Source organism: Bufo bufo, chromosome 2, assembly GCF_905171765.1.
Source record: "Bufo bufo chromosome 2, aBufBuf1.1, whole genome shotgun sequence".
NCBI classification, from domain to species: domain Eukaryota; kingdom Metazoa; phylum Chordata; class Amphibia; order Anura; family Bufonidae; genus Bufo; species Bufo bufo.
In genome coordinates, this window is record NC_053390.1 from 89,456,535 (window position 1) to 89,472,128 (window position 15,594).

The 15,594-nt window shown below is 43.7% G+C and overlaps 1 protein-coding gene across 1 annotated transcript in view; it reads left to right on the forward strand.

Moving 5' to 3' along the window:
• The window catches only part of RAB3C (RAB3C, member RAS oncogene family), a 153,691-nt gene extending 139,537 nt beyond the window's left edge, over positions 1–14,154 (forward strand). The window contains exon 4 of the mRNA XM_040420169.1: positions 13,376–14,154. Coding sequence (XP_040276103.1) covers positions 13,376–13,563 — 188 coding nt within the window. The 3' untranslated portion in view covers positions 13,564–14,154. The remainder of the gene's footprint in view (positions 1–13,375) is intronic.
• The last annotated feature ends 1,440 nt before the right edge of the window (positions 14,155–15,594 follow it).

A 15,594-nucleotide genomic window follows, 5' to 3' on the forward strand; every position in this document is an offset into this window, starting at 1 on the left:
ATGGAGGTGCAGCACTCTGGAGAGCTTTGTGGGTGAGGGTGAGAAGCTTGAATTGTATTCTGGGGTGGATGGGCAACCAGTGAAGTGACTGGCACAGACTACTATCATCAGTGTAGCGGTTGGATGGATAGATGAGCCTGGCTGCAGCATTTAGGACAGACTGAAGGAGGGAGAGTTTAATGAGAGGGAGACCGATTAGTAATGCGTTGCAGTAGTCAAGACGTGAATGAATTAGGGCAACAACAAGAGTTTTTGCCGTTTCCACCATAAGAAAGGGGCAGATTCTGGCAATATTCTTGAGGTGCACCCGGGGGCGTTGCTAGGGTCTCAAAAGATCTGGGGCCCAAGCCCCAATGCATATGGCTCAACTCTCTAAGTCAACAAATTGCCCCGACCCTCCAGCCACCCCCCTTCCCCCCCGCAAACACTAGTGCTGAAAACATTTTACTGTACTTGCTATACAGCTATACCTCTCACATCCAGGGCCTACCAGGTGACGTCTCCTCCGATGTAGATCTTCTCTCTCATCATCTTCTCCATTCGGTCCGGACAATTTCTCTCACACATCTTAGCTTCCTCACTTTTCTGTGCCCCCAAATACTATCCTCAAGAGAAATTTGATAATGTTCCCCATAGTAAAAGTGCTCTTCATAGTCCCACCAATAGTAATTCCCTTCTAGAATGCCCCCATTAGTAATAGTGCCCCCAAAAGTGACAGTGCTCCCCAAGAATGCCTCTATTAGTAGAAGAGCCCTCCAGTATTAATAATGCCCTTGCCCTTGCAGATCCCCCAGTAGAAATAAGGCCCCCCTATTGTTCCCCCAGTGGTAATAAATCTCTCTACAGACCCCTCAATAGTAATAAGGCCTCCATAGTGCTCTTCGTAGAAATAATGTGGATCTATAAGTCGCTCTTATAGAGCCCCCAGTAGTAATAAGAATGTCTATAATGTCCCCCAGGATTTAAAATGTCCATACAGTCCCCCAATATTTATAATGCCCCCTACTATTATAATGCTCATCCTGAAGTTCCCCAAGTATTTATATTGCCCCCTACTATTATAATGCCTCTACAGTGCCCCCAGTATTTTTATCGCCCCCTACTGTTATAATGCTCGCTCTGAAGTACCCCCAGTATTTATATTGCCCCCTACTGTTATAATGCTCGCCCTAAAGCTCCTCCAGTATTTATAATGCCCCCTGCAGTGCCCCCTGTAGTTATATTCCTCCGTTTAGTGTCTTTAGAAATTATAATTCCTCAGCCCCTCCACCATACAGTTCCATGTAATAACATTATTTGCCTCCCTCCGTCATAGAGACCCATGTATATACTATCACACCATCTCTCCAGCCCCCTCCAATATACAGTCCCTTGTAAATAACATTCCTCTATATCTACAGCCCCCTCCAAAATACAGTTCCATGTAAATAACATCACACCATATCTCCTGCCCCCTTTAATATACAGTCCCACATAAAAAACATCACCCCCACCCAAGCTGCCTTCAACATACAGTCCCATGTAAAGAACATCACCCCCTTCCCAGCTGCCTTCAACATACAGTCCCTTGTAAATAACATCACTCCCTCAATATTCAGTCCCATGTAAATAACATCACTCCCTCCCCCAGACACCTTCAACATACAGTCCCATATAAATAAAATTACCCCCTCCCCAGCCACCTCCAACATGCAGTTTCATGTAAATAACATTACCCCTTAACATTCAGTCCCATGTAAATTATATCACTGCCTCCCACAGCCACCTTCAACATATAGTCCCATGTAAATAACATCACCCCCACAACTTTCAGTCCCATGTAAATAACATCACTCCACCCCACTGTCCCATGTAAATAACTTCTCTCCCTTCAGCCCTAACATATAGTTAAATAACTACAACTCCCAACATTGCTCTGCCTCTCACACTGAGTAATCTACCACATCACCTACCTCTCCTCATGTGCAGACCTCACTCTTCTTCCTAGAAATTCTCTTCACTGCTGAGCCGTCCTCTCCTGCACTGGTCACATGAAGGTGACATTATTGCAGGTCCTTTTCAGCTACTGCATTTAGAACTGATCACATGACCTGTGATGTCATCACAAGTCCTTTAGCTCTTGCAGGGCATTAGATGCAATTGTATTGCTGTCCTGGGGACTACAGTTGTATCTAGCTGGCAGGCAGTACATTCGGGGCCTGGGACAAAACATCAGGGGCCGAGGCCCGAATGTTTTAACCTATCAACTCCCCTGGGTGCACCAATGAGGACCTATGGAAATTGTGAAAGAATTACAGTCTTTTAAAGCTGGGAGAGACTGTGCATCCAATTGTTTATTTTTGCCTGGGGGTATATGGGAGAGTTACAAAGAAAAGGTCAGTGCTGAAAAATCCTAAATGACATTTACAGCTTGCCTAAAGGCATATGCGAGAGAAGCCAAGATGAGAAAGGTTAAACTGCATGTTAAAGAGGTATTCCCATATTATAAAGTGCTAGCATATCGCTAGGATATGCATTAACTGTTTGATCTGGGAGACCTACTACATTACCTTTTCTGATTTACTCTGCACAGCAGTGCCCCAACCACTCATTTTGCAGGGAAGGGTAGTACAGCACTATACCTCCCAACCAATGGGACAGTCCCAGATTTCAGTGGCTGTACTGTGATCGCCGGAGGTATGTCTCGCTTTCTGGCAGCTGTCCCTGCTTCCATAGGAAGCGGAGACAGCTGCCTGTAATGATGAAGCAAGAGCCGTTGATCGGCTCCCTGCTCTATCATTCCTCCCCCTGTCTGCGCTCCACACTGCAGGTCTGGGCAGGGGGCGGGCCGCCTGGAGCTCCATGTGCCCTGCTGCTGCTGGGGAACAAGGTGACTATGTGGAGTTTGTTATTTTTTTTGCTGCCTGTGAAGGGGGCACTTAATTGTGCATATTACAATGAGAGGCACAACTGGGCATATTACTATAAGGGGGTCACAACTGGGCATATTACTGCAAGGGGTCACCACTGGGCATATTACTGTGAGGGGGCACAGCTGGGCATATTACTGTGAGGGGGCACAGCTGGGCATAACCTGTGAAGGGGGACAAAGCTGGTCATAACCTGTGAAGGGGGACAAAGCTGGTCATAATCCTGTGAAGGGGGAACAAGCTGGGCATAATTCTGTGAGGGGGCACTGCTGGGCATATTACTGTAAAGTCGCACCTGGGCATAATTCTGTAAGGTGGCACATATCTGTCATAACTACTGTGAGGGGGCACCTATCTGGACATAACCTGTGAAGGGGGCATAATGTGGGCATAAATACTGTGCGGTGGCATAAAGGAGGAATAATTACTATGTGGTGGCATATAAGGGACTGGATGGAATTAGGTGTTTTAGTTATGTTTTGGGTGGAGTTAGAGGCGTGGCTTTTTCCACAAACTCATATATCATTTCACTCAGCTCCTCCTGCTCTATATCATGCTGCCGGCACATCAGACTGCATGTTCAGTCTGACAGGCTCCCTTTAAGACAAAACCTAAAATAATAAAACATTTTAGGCCGAGTTTTTATATAACTCTGACAACCCCTTTAAATGAACCAGACGCTTAGGTGTATAGCATGCATGGTTAATGTTAAAAACATTTTCAGGGGCTGAAACATTGTCAGCACATCTTTATCCTTGTGGTAATTCTTGGTAAGGGGTCAATCCTAGACAACTGCCGATATGCAGAATGAACGGGCTGAGATACTTTGTGAGGCACATGAAATGAGCTATCAGGTTAGCACATGAAAGAACTGTGACGTTTCAGCGAGCCAATCAGCCCTACTATTTGGATGGTTAGTGAAAGAATCAGAGGTTAGAAAATTTATATATTTTGTTTTTTTTTACAAACATCTTTTTAGAAATTTTAAACATTTTATATACATAAGAGCCAACAGAGAATATGACAAAGTAAACTAGTAATATGTGGTAAGAACAATTCTATCCATCAGAGTATATCTATGAGGAAAGAAAATTTGTGAGCACTAACATTGCATAACGTCCCTTCACACTACGTGGCCAGTCAAAGATGGTTATTATGGCCAACTAAGGAAGATTAATGAAAAGAAACATGGATAACCGTCAAACGTGACGAACAGGGGGAGTAGACAAAAGACAAACTAAGGGAGAGGGGGCTTCCGTCAGATGGCAGGCACCATGAGTGGTGTTTGGTTGATTGTAAGTTACAGTTCGCATTGTTCCATCATACAGCCAATGAACTAATAGCAAAACAGAATTGAGGTAGTAGAAATGAAATTTGGTATAAAGAATCACAGTTTTTTAAGGTCAGTATCCTGTTGTTACCACTATTTAATCATATTGGGGTGGTGCTGGAGAAGCCATGGGGGGAGGGAAGGGGAATGAGATCTCCCGTTGTCACGGTGGTTAGGATACAAGATACAATAAACACACAGAAAACCTCAAAACAAGCGTCTAGGCTAGAAGCTGGGGATAAAGGTCACCTCCTGACAATTCCCTACCAGCTCTCCCTGGACTTTTGTGCCCACGTTCAGACCCTAAAGGTGGGAATCAACGTGCCCCCGTGCCTAAGGCTGAAGATTCCCTAAAGTCTCTGAGATGGTGGAAAGGGGGAAAGAGGCAGCCTCCTTCCTCAGGTCCTGGAGGAGGCAGGTGTCTCTCTAACAGCCTAGACAGAACACAAAAAGGAAACCAAAACCAACTTCTCTTGTAGCAGAGCAGAAACAGCAAATCCACCTTTCCTCAGAGCAAGATAGAAGCTATAAGCCGCACAGGACACTGGGAAGGGGCGTAATTTAAACTCACACAAACGACCCCACCCAGTGCACCTGAAGGAAGGTGTATACAGCTCAGCTCCAAACCCAAAACAAAAAACTACACACGTGCTGCTAACCTGGCAGACCTCCGCACATAACCTGAGCAGGGCATGACAGTACCCCCCCTTCTACGGGTGACCTCCGGACACCCCGGCCCAACTTTATCCGGGTGGGCCCTGTGAAAGGCCCTCACCAGTCGGCTGGCACTAACATCCACAGCCGGAACCCGCATCCTCTCCTCGGGGCCGTATCCCCTCCAGTGTACAAGGTACTTAAGGGAACCCCGAAGAACACGTGAGTCGAGAACCCTAGAGATCTCAAACTCTAAATTGCTATCAACCAGAACAGGGGGAGGAGGCAATGGCGATGGTTCCACCGGTTTCACATATTTCTTCAGTAAAGACCTGTGGAACACATCACAGATCCTCCAGATCTGCGGAAGATCCAGGTGAAACGCCACTGGATTGACAACCGCAGATATTTTGTAAGGTCCAATAAATCTTGGACCCAGTTTCCAAGATGGTACTCTCAGTTTAATATTTTTAGTAGATAACCACACCAGATCACCTACACACAGGTTCGGACCAGTCATACGTCTCCTGTCAGCCATTCGCTTATACCTCTCACCCATCTTCTCCAAATTAACTTGGATCCTCTGCCAGATAGAAGACAAGGCAGAAGAAAATCTTTCCTCCTCTGGCATCCCAGAGGAACCAGTCCCAGAAAAGGTACCAAACTGAGGATGAAAACCGTATGCGGCGAAAAATGGCGACTTACCTGTGGACTCCTGCCTACGGTTATTCAAAGCAAACTCTGCTAGAGAGTCCTCCTGGTTCTCAGCCACAAAACACCTCAAGTAGGTCTCCAGGTTTTGGATAGTACGCTCTGTCTGCCCATTCGACTGCGGATGAAAAGCCAAACAGAACAAAAGTTGAATACCAAGGCGAGAGCAGAACGCCCTCCAAAACCTGGAACAAAAACTGTGTGCCCCTATCAGAAACCACATCCGAGGGAATGCCATGTAATTTCACGATGTTATTAACAAAAACCTGAGCACGAGTCTTTGCATTGGGCAGACTAGCTAACGATACAAAGTGAGCCATTTTACTAAAACGGTCCACAACCACCAAAATCACAGTTTTCCTGGATGAACTCGGCAGATCAGTAATAAAGTCCATAGACAAGTGCGTCCAAGGACGAGATGGAATAGACAAAGTAAAAGGTGAACCAGAAGGTCGAGTGTGAGCAACCTTTGACTGTGCACAGGTCTCACAAGCTGCTACATAATCCTCAACACTCTTACGTAACCCGGGCCACCAGAACCTCCGGGAAATAAGATCAAAGGTGGACTTGCCACCAGGATGTCCAGCAAGGACAGTATCTTGATGTTCCTTGAATACCTTGTATCGCAGTCCAGCAGGAACAAACAACCTCCCTGGGGGACAAGAACCAGGATCCCCTCCTGGGCTCCCAACACCTCCATCTCCAACTCGGGGTACAGAGTGGAGACCACCACCCCATCCACCAAAATCCGAGCAGGATCCTCTGAATCACTTCCCCCAGGAAAACTACGAGACAATGCATCTGCCTTGACGTTTTTAACCCCCGGGCGAAAAGTAACCACAAAATTGAACCTAGTAAAGAACAGTGACCATCTATTGTCAAATATTTAGAAAAGGCTCCACCAGCAAACTACTGGAGCTCAGCCTTTCAGTTACCAGCTGAAAAGAGGAATAAATCAATAGTAATATAGGCTGGCTCACGGTATTTTTGCATAAAATTTTTATTAATGCACTAAATCAAAAAGCAAACTGACTTTGTGTCATCATATCAGCATACATACATGAATAAATGTGTGAAAAATAGGTATGTAAGTGCGGAGCTCACGCACAAACCTATATAACTGGAGTACTCCTAAAAATATGACCAAATGGCTAGAGTGAGGCTGCAATAGATATTCAATTAAACCGCTTGAATGTCCAAGTCATAAATGGCGACTTGCCGGGTGGTTGGAACAAAAAGTTCAAGAATGTCCTTGCTGTGATTCCCACAAGGAAAAACTCTGTATTCGAGTGTCCTGTAACAAATCGTAACCGCACTTATTCGGCAATTCTCCACTTACTTTTACTTGCGGAGCAAGATCTCAGACACGCTCGCTCAGCGTCCCACGTGTCCAGCCAGGTAGTTGATCGCTGGTTAGTGACGTAGGCGCCTCAAGCCGTCAGACCAACGGAAGCTGGTTAAGCTGAGCTGAGCGGGTGATTGCCTGAACCTGTCAGGCCAGCGGCAGTGGATACAGCAGGGTTTTACCTTGAATTTGCGGCTATGTTGAATGTAACAACACAGGTTTAGTCCACTTTATAAGTAGTTGGTAAATGCAGGCCTTTTAAGCGGTGTTGGACGTCTTCAAATACTTGAAAAACAGTGACCATCTAGCCTGTCTAGGATTCAGACGCTTGGCAGATTGCAGGTAAGCCAAATTCTTATGATCAGTATATACCGTAACGGGATGAGACGCCCCCTCCAACCAGTGACGCCATTCCTCAGAGGCCAATTTGATGGCCAGCAATTCCCTATCTCCTACATCATAATTCCACTCGGCGACCGAGAGCTTCTTGGAAAAAAAAGCACACGGACGCCATTTGCCAGGAGATGAACCCTGCGAAAACACTGCTCCAACCCCCACCTCTGATGCATCCACCTCCACCACAAATGGCTGAGACACATAGGGCTGCATCAGAATGGGAGCAGACGCAAAACATTCCTTAATAACCGAAAAGGCCTGCAATGCCTCATCCGACCAGACAGAGAAGTCGACGCCTTTCCTAGTCATATCGGTCAAAGGTTTTACAGTGATAGAGTAGTTCAAGATAAATTTTCTATAATAATTGGTAAACCCCAAAAACCGCATCAAAGCTTTCTGATTCTCCTGTCGGTCCCATTCCAGAACCGCCCGGACCTTTTCGGGGTCCATACGAAAACCAGAGTCAGAAAGCAGATATCCCAGAAAAGGAAGCTCCTGAACAGAAAACACACATTTCTCCAATTTCGCATATAATTTATTCTCCCGAAGGATCCACAGAACCTGTCTCACGTGATCCCGATGGGTCTTCAGATCAGGAGAATAAATTAGGATGTCATCCAAGTAAATTGCAATGAACCTTCACACAAAATGATGGAAAATGTCATTGACAAATCCCTGAAACACCGCTGGCGCGTTAGTTAACCCAAAAGGCATAGCCAGATTCTCTAAATGACCCTCCTGCGTGTTGAAGGCCGTTTTCCACTCATCCCCCTCCTTGATTCTGATCAGATTGTAGGTCCCTCTTAAATCTAACTTGGAGAACACCTTGGCTCCAACAATTTGATCAAAAAGGTCAGAAATCAAAGGAAGGGGATACGGATCACAGACCGTAATGCCGTTCAATTCCCGGAAATCCAAACAAGGTCTAAGCGATCCATCCTTTTTCTTTACAAAGAATAAACCAACTGTGACCGGAGACTTAGATGGCCTAATATGACCCTTTGCCAAACTCTCGGCAATATACTTCCGCATGACCTCTCTTTCGGGTTGAGAAAGATTGTATAGCCGAGACTTTGGCAACTTAGCCCCTGGGATAAGATTAACCGGACAATCATATTCACGATGAGGAGGCAACTCCTGAGTCACACCCTCCGAAAAGACATCCGCAAAATCTGAGAGATACTGGAGGTAGAACCGTAGTAGACACCCCTGAGATAGATGCACTAGGACAACTGTCTGAACAAAATTCACTCCAACCAATGATCTGCCAATCTATAGTAGGGTTATGTTTTATCAACCACGGTAAACCTAAGACCATAGGAGCTGGCAAGTCCTTCATGACCAAACAAGAAATGATCTCAACATGTGAATCACCCACCCTTAACGGAATACCATGAGCAATATGAGTAAGACTCCTTTGAGAAAGAGTGGAAGAATCAATTGCGAACACCGGAATCTCTCTTTCTAAAGTGCAAGTACTTAAGCTAAGATTTTGAAGAAAAAGAAAATCAATAAGTTTTACCCCAGCACCACAGTCAATGAATACTTCAAAATTAAATTTTCCTGAGTCTAGCGCCACCGTAGCTGGAAGGAGAAAACGAGTATTGCAGGGAGATTGCATACCGGCTTGCTCCGACACCCCATTCACACTACCAAGAGTCAGGGATGTTATTTTTTTTCTTCTTTATGTAAACCTCTTTGTGGTTCTTTATCATCAACTTGCCGTTTAACAAAAAGACAAGCATGAACAAAATGACCACTTTGTAACGGCATACAAGGGAATGCTCCAAACTCCCGAACGGAACCTCATGAATTGCTGCTAGCAGACGAATATGAAACGCACCCAAGCAGCTTACAATCCTAGCAATCGGTCTCTAACAGCATACAGTGAATCCCCCCAAGAACGAGACCAAGCTCCGTGTTGAGGGTAAAGCAGTGGACAGCCAGAGCTGTGTGTTTATTGTTCTTATACACATTCTTACACATTAGTACCACCCACAGGGTTTTGTAAAACAACCAGTAACCCCGTACAATACACTCAGACACTCCCACACAAAATCCTCCCCTCTGCCTGTGATACGATTACCTTACATAATGGGTTAATGTAATTATCATAGGCAGGAGAATACACAGTGTTACACAATGTCTTCTGTCCTGGAGACAACCGAGGAGTAATTCAATTATCTCTCAGGACAAAGGGAAATCGCCAATACACACGTGGGGACAATAGGACAGAAATCACTATTCAAATATACAATGTCGCAACCATTACAGTAAACATAGACATTTTACATATCCAAAAATGGCACGTATTAGACCAGTGGTTCAAAAGTTAGCAAAAGTCCTTTGTGAACAAAGGAGGCATGGCTTTTCTGCCCAAAACCAGCTTTTACAGAGTTAGGCTGTGTGAGATAATTGGCTTAACTGGGTGTGGTAAGCCAACTAGGTACAGAAAATACCTCTATTCACAACAGCAAAACTACACAAAAATACATAACTCCTATCAAACTGAACAGAACCCCCACATTTAACTTATCCCCAGATGGCTTGGATCTGAGCGCTCAATATATCCGAACAGCACTCAGATGCCACAAACACAGTCAAATTGCCATGGGGTTTAAGTTTAGCATGGGCTGATGAGAGGGCCCATAATCCTGGGGCAAGAGGCTGGCAACCAGGCTTCTCCAGCACCCAGTGGCGAGGTTGGTTTCGCCACACACTTGCTCCACAGTAATAACATAGCTTATGCAACCTCCTAAAGTTCCTATTACCAGAACGGAGACACCTGACCCAGCTGCATGGGTTCCCCCCCTACCCTAGAATTACATGTCATATTACCCCGGGGAACCGGTGAGACGAAACCACTCCCAGAAGGGATCCCTCGCGCAGAAGGAACCTTACACCTCTCTCTAATGCGTCAATCTAACCGTACTGCTAAAGACATAGCACTCCAACGTATCGGGATACTCATGAAAAGCGAGTGCATCTTTCAATCTCTCAGACAACGCCTCTGCAGTATGTTCTCCTTGTAATAAATTACGCAACTTAGATTCCGTCATCGAGACCCGATCTGGATCATCATAAATTAATCCCAAGGCTTTAAAAAATTCATCCACCGACCGGAGGGCCAGAGAACCAGTCTGCAGAGAAAAGGCCCAGGACTGCATGTCCCCTTTAAGCAGGGATATGATTATCCCTACTATCTGACTCTCATCACCAGATGAAGAAGGCCGCAGCCGAAAATACAGCTTGCATGACTCTCTAAAGCGGATAAAGTCATCCACACACCCTGAAAATCTATCAGGGAGAGCGACTCTAGGCTCCCCATAAATTTGACTTCCTCCTATAGCACCTGATGCCAGAGCATTCTGACACCGTGCGACAGAATTACGCAGATCAGCAACCTCTAGGGATAATCCCTTCATGCGATCAACTAACGCATCAATTGACTCCATCTCAAAGCAGCTGAGAAATGGCAGTCTAGGTAATGGCGGGTTATAATGTCACGGTGGGAAGGATACAAGATACAATAAACACACAGAAAACCTCAAAACAAGCGTCTAGGCCAGAAGCTGGGGATAAAGGTCACCTCCTGACAATTCCCTACCAGCTCTCCCTGGACTTCTATGCCCACGTTCAGACCCTAATGGTGGGAATCAACGTGCCCCCGTGCCTAAGGCTGAAGATTCCCTAAAGTCCCTGAGATGGTGGAAAGGGGAAAGAGGCAGCCTGCTTCCTCAGGTCCTGGACAGCCTAGACAGAACACAAAAAGGAAACCAAAACCGACTTATCTTGTAGCAGAGCAGAAACAGCAAATCCACCTTTCCTCAGAGCAAGATAGAAGCTATAACCCGCACAGGACACTGGGATGGGGCGTAATTTAAACTTACACAAACGATCCCACCCAGTAAACCTGAAGGAAGGCGGATACAGCTCAGCTCCAAACCCAAAACAAACAAAAAACTACACACGTGCTGCTAACCTGGCAGACCTCTGCACATAACCTGAGCAGGGCATGACACCCGTGGGGTGGCAGACTCAAGGTAGGTACACCAGAAGATTCTTAAATAGACAGCAAAGGTCTGTTAGGAGGAGCAGGAAGGGAGTATTCCACCCAAGGTACCCATATTTTTAAGAATTGATTATGATGGTCTGCCAAAATGGAGGTAAATTTTTCGTTGACCATGTAAAAATCTAGTCTACGCATCACTTCAGAGAAGTCCAGAGAGGGTTTTTTTTTCCAGGCCGCTGAAATCATTTGTTCAGTGGCCAAGTAAAAGAAACCTATTAACCATCGGGAGAGTGGGGGAATTCTGTCAACAGTAGCCACGGGGGGAGAGAAGGGGAATGGGATCTTCCAAAGGGATCTCCCGACTCAAGGTAGGCACACCAGAAGATTCTTAAATAGACCGCAGAGGTCTGTTAGTAGGAGCAGGAAGGGAGCATTTCACCCAAAGTGCCCATATTTTAAGAACCATCGGGAGAGTGGGAGGATTCTTGGGATTCTCTTGTCAAGTAATGCCTCCCATGGGTCCTTTCTGATATTTTAACCCATTACTGAGTAAATGAGGTTATTTACTCTAATCCAAAGTCTTTTCACCTGAGGGCAGGCCCACCAGTTATGCAGTACGTCACCTACAGTTTCACAACCCCTGAAACAGTTGGGAGAGGAGCCCAGCACTGTGTGGGCTATTCTAGATGCAACAAAATACCAGTGGAATAACACTTTTACAACATCTCTAACATTAATGTTTTTTGGGCACTGTGGCCACTTTGAAATTTAGGACAATTGGGTTCTATAAGAGATATGTATTAGGGTGATATCAATTTGATGATGAGACCTCTAGCATGTGGATGACACAGGCAGTCAGTTTTGAAAGCAGTCAAAGATAGAGGGGTTGTTGTATTTTTGAGAAACGACTAAATAAAATCTTAGTTGAGTTAAGGAAAGGTTTCTGTGGATGGTAGCTCAAATCTGCCTTGTTAGGAAGTGAATGTAGCCACACTATCGAGGGAAAGTAAGTGATAAAACCTAGTGAGTCCTTTGGCTGTCCAAAGTCGAAACCAAGGGTCAGCAACCTCCGGCACTCCAGCTGTTGTGAAACTACAACCCCCAGCACACTCAATTCACTTCTTTGCGAGTTCTGAAAACAGCCAACCGAGTGTGCATACTGGGAGTCATAGTTTCACCACTCCTGGAGTGCCGAAGGTTGCTGATCCCTGGTCTAAATGATTCTGGGGAATCCTTTCCTGGAGAAGTAACAGTTTCTTTAAAAGTGTGGTAGAAGAGGCAGATGAAGGGAAAGTAACCGAGCCGAATATTTGACTGAGTCCCATATTTTGAGAGGGGAATAGTAACAGTGGGTTGAGAGGCTGGTGGAGTCCATAGCACTGAGTTTATGGACAGGGGAGCTGTCTTCAAGGGAAAGCCAAAGTGGGACAGGGCTAATAGAGCTATTTGAGCTGCTTGGTAATATTTTTGATAATTCAGTACCCCGAGTCCTCCTTTGAGTCTATGTCCATATAAAGTGGAGCTCGCCACTCTAGGAATAGAATTATTCCAAACAAATCGAAGAGACATCAATTGTATGGTTTGGGCAAGATAGACATGTTTAGAGAGTTAACTCTCCCAAAGATATGTGGTAGTAGCTCCAGCTTTCTAAAAGTAATCTCAACTTTCTGAGCAAAGATGGGTAATTGTGTGAGTAAAGTGTATCGTAGGAGGCAGTTAAATGGACTCCTAGATATTCCAGGTATCCAGATGACCAGCTGAGAGGAAAATTAGAGCAAAATCGTAAAACTTCAGACGATGGGAGCAAGATATTAAATGCTAGAGGTCCGAAATTTTTTGGACAACATAGCGTATGTGATGTCATATTCTTCGTTAGATTTCCACATTACAAAGTTTAATACACACCCTAACATTTTCCAGTGATTTACAGACAGATGATCCTCTCTTTATGTATCCCCTGAGGTGGAGACTTCCCTTCCACTTCTGCAGTACCTTTATGAATTGTTCTTCTGTTTCAGGTTTTGAGTTTTTTGAAACAAGTGCTAAAGATAACATCAATGTGAAGCAGACCTTCGAGCGCCTTGTGGATATCATTTGTGACAAAATGTCGGAGAACTTAGAGACGGATCCAGCCGTCACAGCTTCAAAGCAGAGCTCAAGACTGACAGACAAGCCCCCTCCACAGCAGCCCAACTGTGGATGTTAATTTCACCATCACGGCATCTTCAGTATGTTCTATTGCCAATAAGTATTTAAGAAAAAAGTGGTCCGTACACTTCACATTTCTACTGTCTAATATCTGCGTAGAAAGAAAAGAAATATGGCTTGTTTTGTATGGTCAGCTGATGAATGGTGGCCTAGAGGCTAAGACCTAATAAATGTTCCTGCTGTTTGCAAGTTCCATGGCTTTGTATGCTCTGATAAATTTCATGTTATTCACTGTTCTTGTTGAGTTGATACATCTATGACATTTGCGCTTTTCTAAAACTATTATATCCAGAGTGAATGGCACTTTCTCCTGAATGTTACGCTAGTGTCCTGTTCTCCTCGAGACTTTTGATATTTTAATTTTATATGTATATTATACTGGTATATGCTAAAGGAATCCAAATTATATTGTATTTTATTTCATTACCATTGATGTACCTTTAAATTGAAGAAGTCAGTATCCATATTTGTTTCAAGGGTTGTAGTCTCCTTTCATTACTGCCACTTTTATGTGTGCCACAGATTGAGGGAAGATTCTGGTTAGCTAGCTCCCTTCTGGAAATTTCTGGAAACAAGGTGTAAAAGACAGGATTTAAAATTTGTAAAATTAACCATTAGGATAGGGGGATTTTAGATCAATCCTGGCTCTGGTTCCCAGCTATTCACTTCTTATGTTATGTTAGCACTGCATCTACAGTATATGTGGTCTTAGATTACAACTTGTACATATGCTGATATGGACCTCGTTGATTGGCAACTGCACTAGTAGACCCAGTACATCCATATACCACATGGTCAGCCATTGATTTGAAAAACCGCCAAGTGTATGGTCAGCCCGGTCTTCTGGGACAGTTTTTTTTAAAAAGAGAGCTTAAATGCTTGAGCCTACCTTAACATATTCTACATGCCATTATAATAAAGAAATTACATCTTCATAAATCTTTGGAAAATATAATTTTAAAGTGAAAACAAGAATAGCTAGCAGCTCCTTGACCCTTACAATATGGGTTCATCAGATACAACAGTCTTCATTTATCCTTCAGCTTTTAGCCAATTTTCAATTTGTAGATGTTCCAGCACTTGATGTTCACATTCTTTATATGAACTTCACATACAAACTCCAAAGAAGAGCAGGTAGGTAGAAGCTTGCTGTGTTCGGATTTTAATGTAAAGTTTATAATAAAAATGTTGTACCAGACAATTGAAAGCTGGATCATCTACTTTCCTCCACTGACGCCCATGCACTGAACTGCTGATGGATTTTTATTTTAGATGAGAGCATCCTTTCAAGTATACTTATGTAAAATATGAACTTTCTAACAGAGTAGATGACTTATGCATCTTGTGTCTGAAGTTTGTAACAGTAATAGAATATCAAGCAGTGGTTCAGAACCACTATAAATTTCAGAAGATGTAGCATCTTATAGCTTTGGAATAATTATGCTTGGTTAATTTGCACCATACTGATGTCATCTGATTAAGTTTAGGTTAACATAGCATTCGTTTTTAATATACAAAATGATGTTGCAAACACAACTTATATCATAGATATTGTGTGTCTGATAAATGAAACAGCAATTACTGTATAAAGTGACCAGAGACTATGAAATTGTTCAATAACATAGTTTATATTGTCTCATAGTATTTTGTATGATAAATATGTAAACACTATATTAATTATAATATATTGTACTCAGTAGATCTACCGGTATATATTTAGCACAGAATCCATGATGAAGCTCATGCTATAGAAGTGAAGAAAATAGGGAAACCTATACTTAAAAGGTATCAATTATTTGAATGAAATGCATCAGTTTTTGCAATTATTAAAGATAAGGATTATTACAGCCATTTATGCCTTACCATGATACGAAAATGTGATAGGACCAGCAAGTAATATACAAAACAACCAATAAACGCAATTTTTATTACAATGGTCAAAAAAAGAAAAAGTTCAACTTTAATCGCTAAATAAATAGCTTTATCTTTACTTCCTTATGAATTACATAGTGGGTAAATATAATGGTAT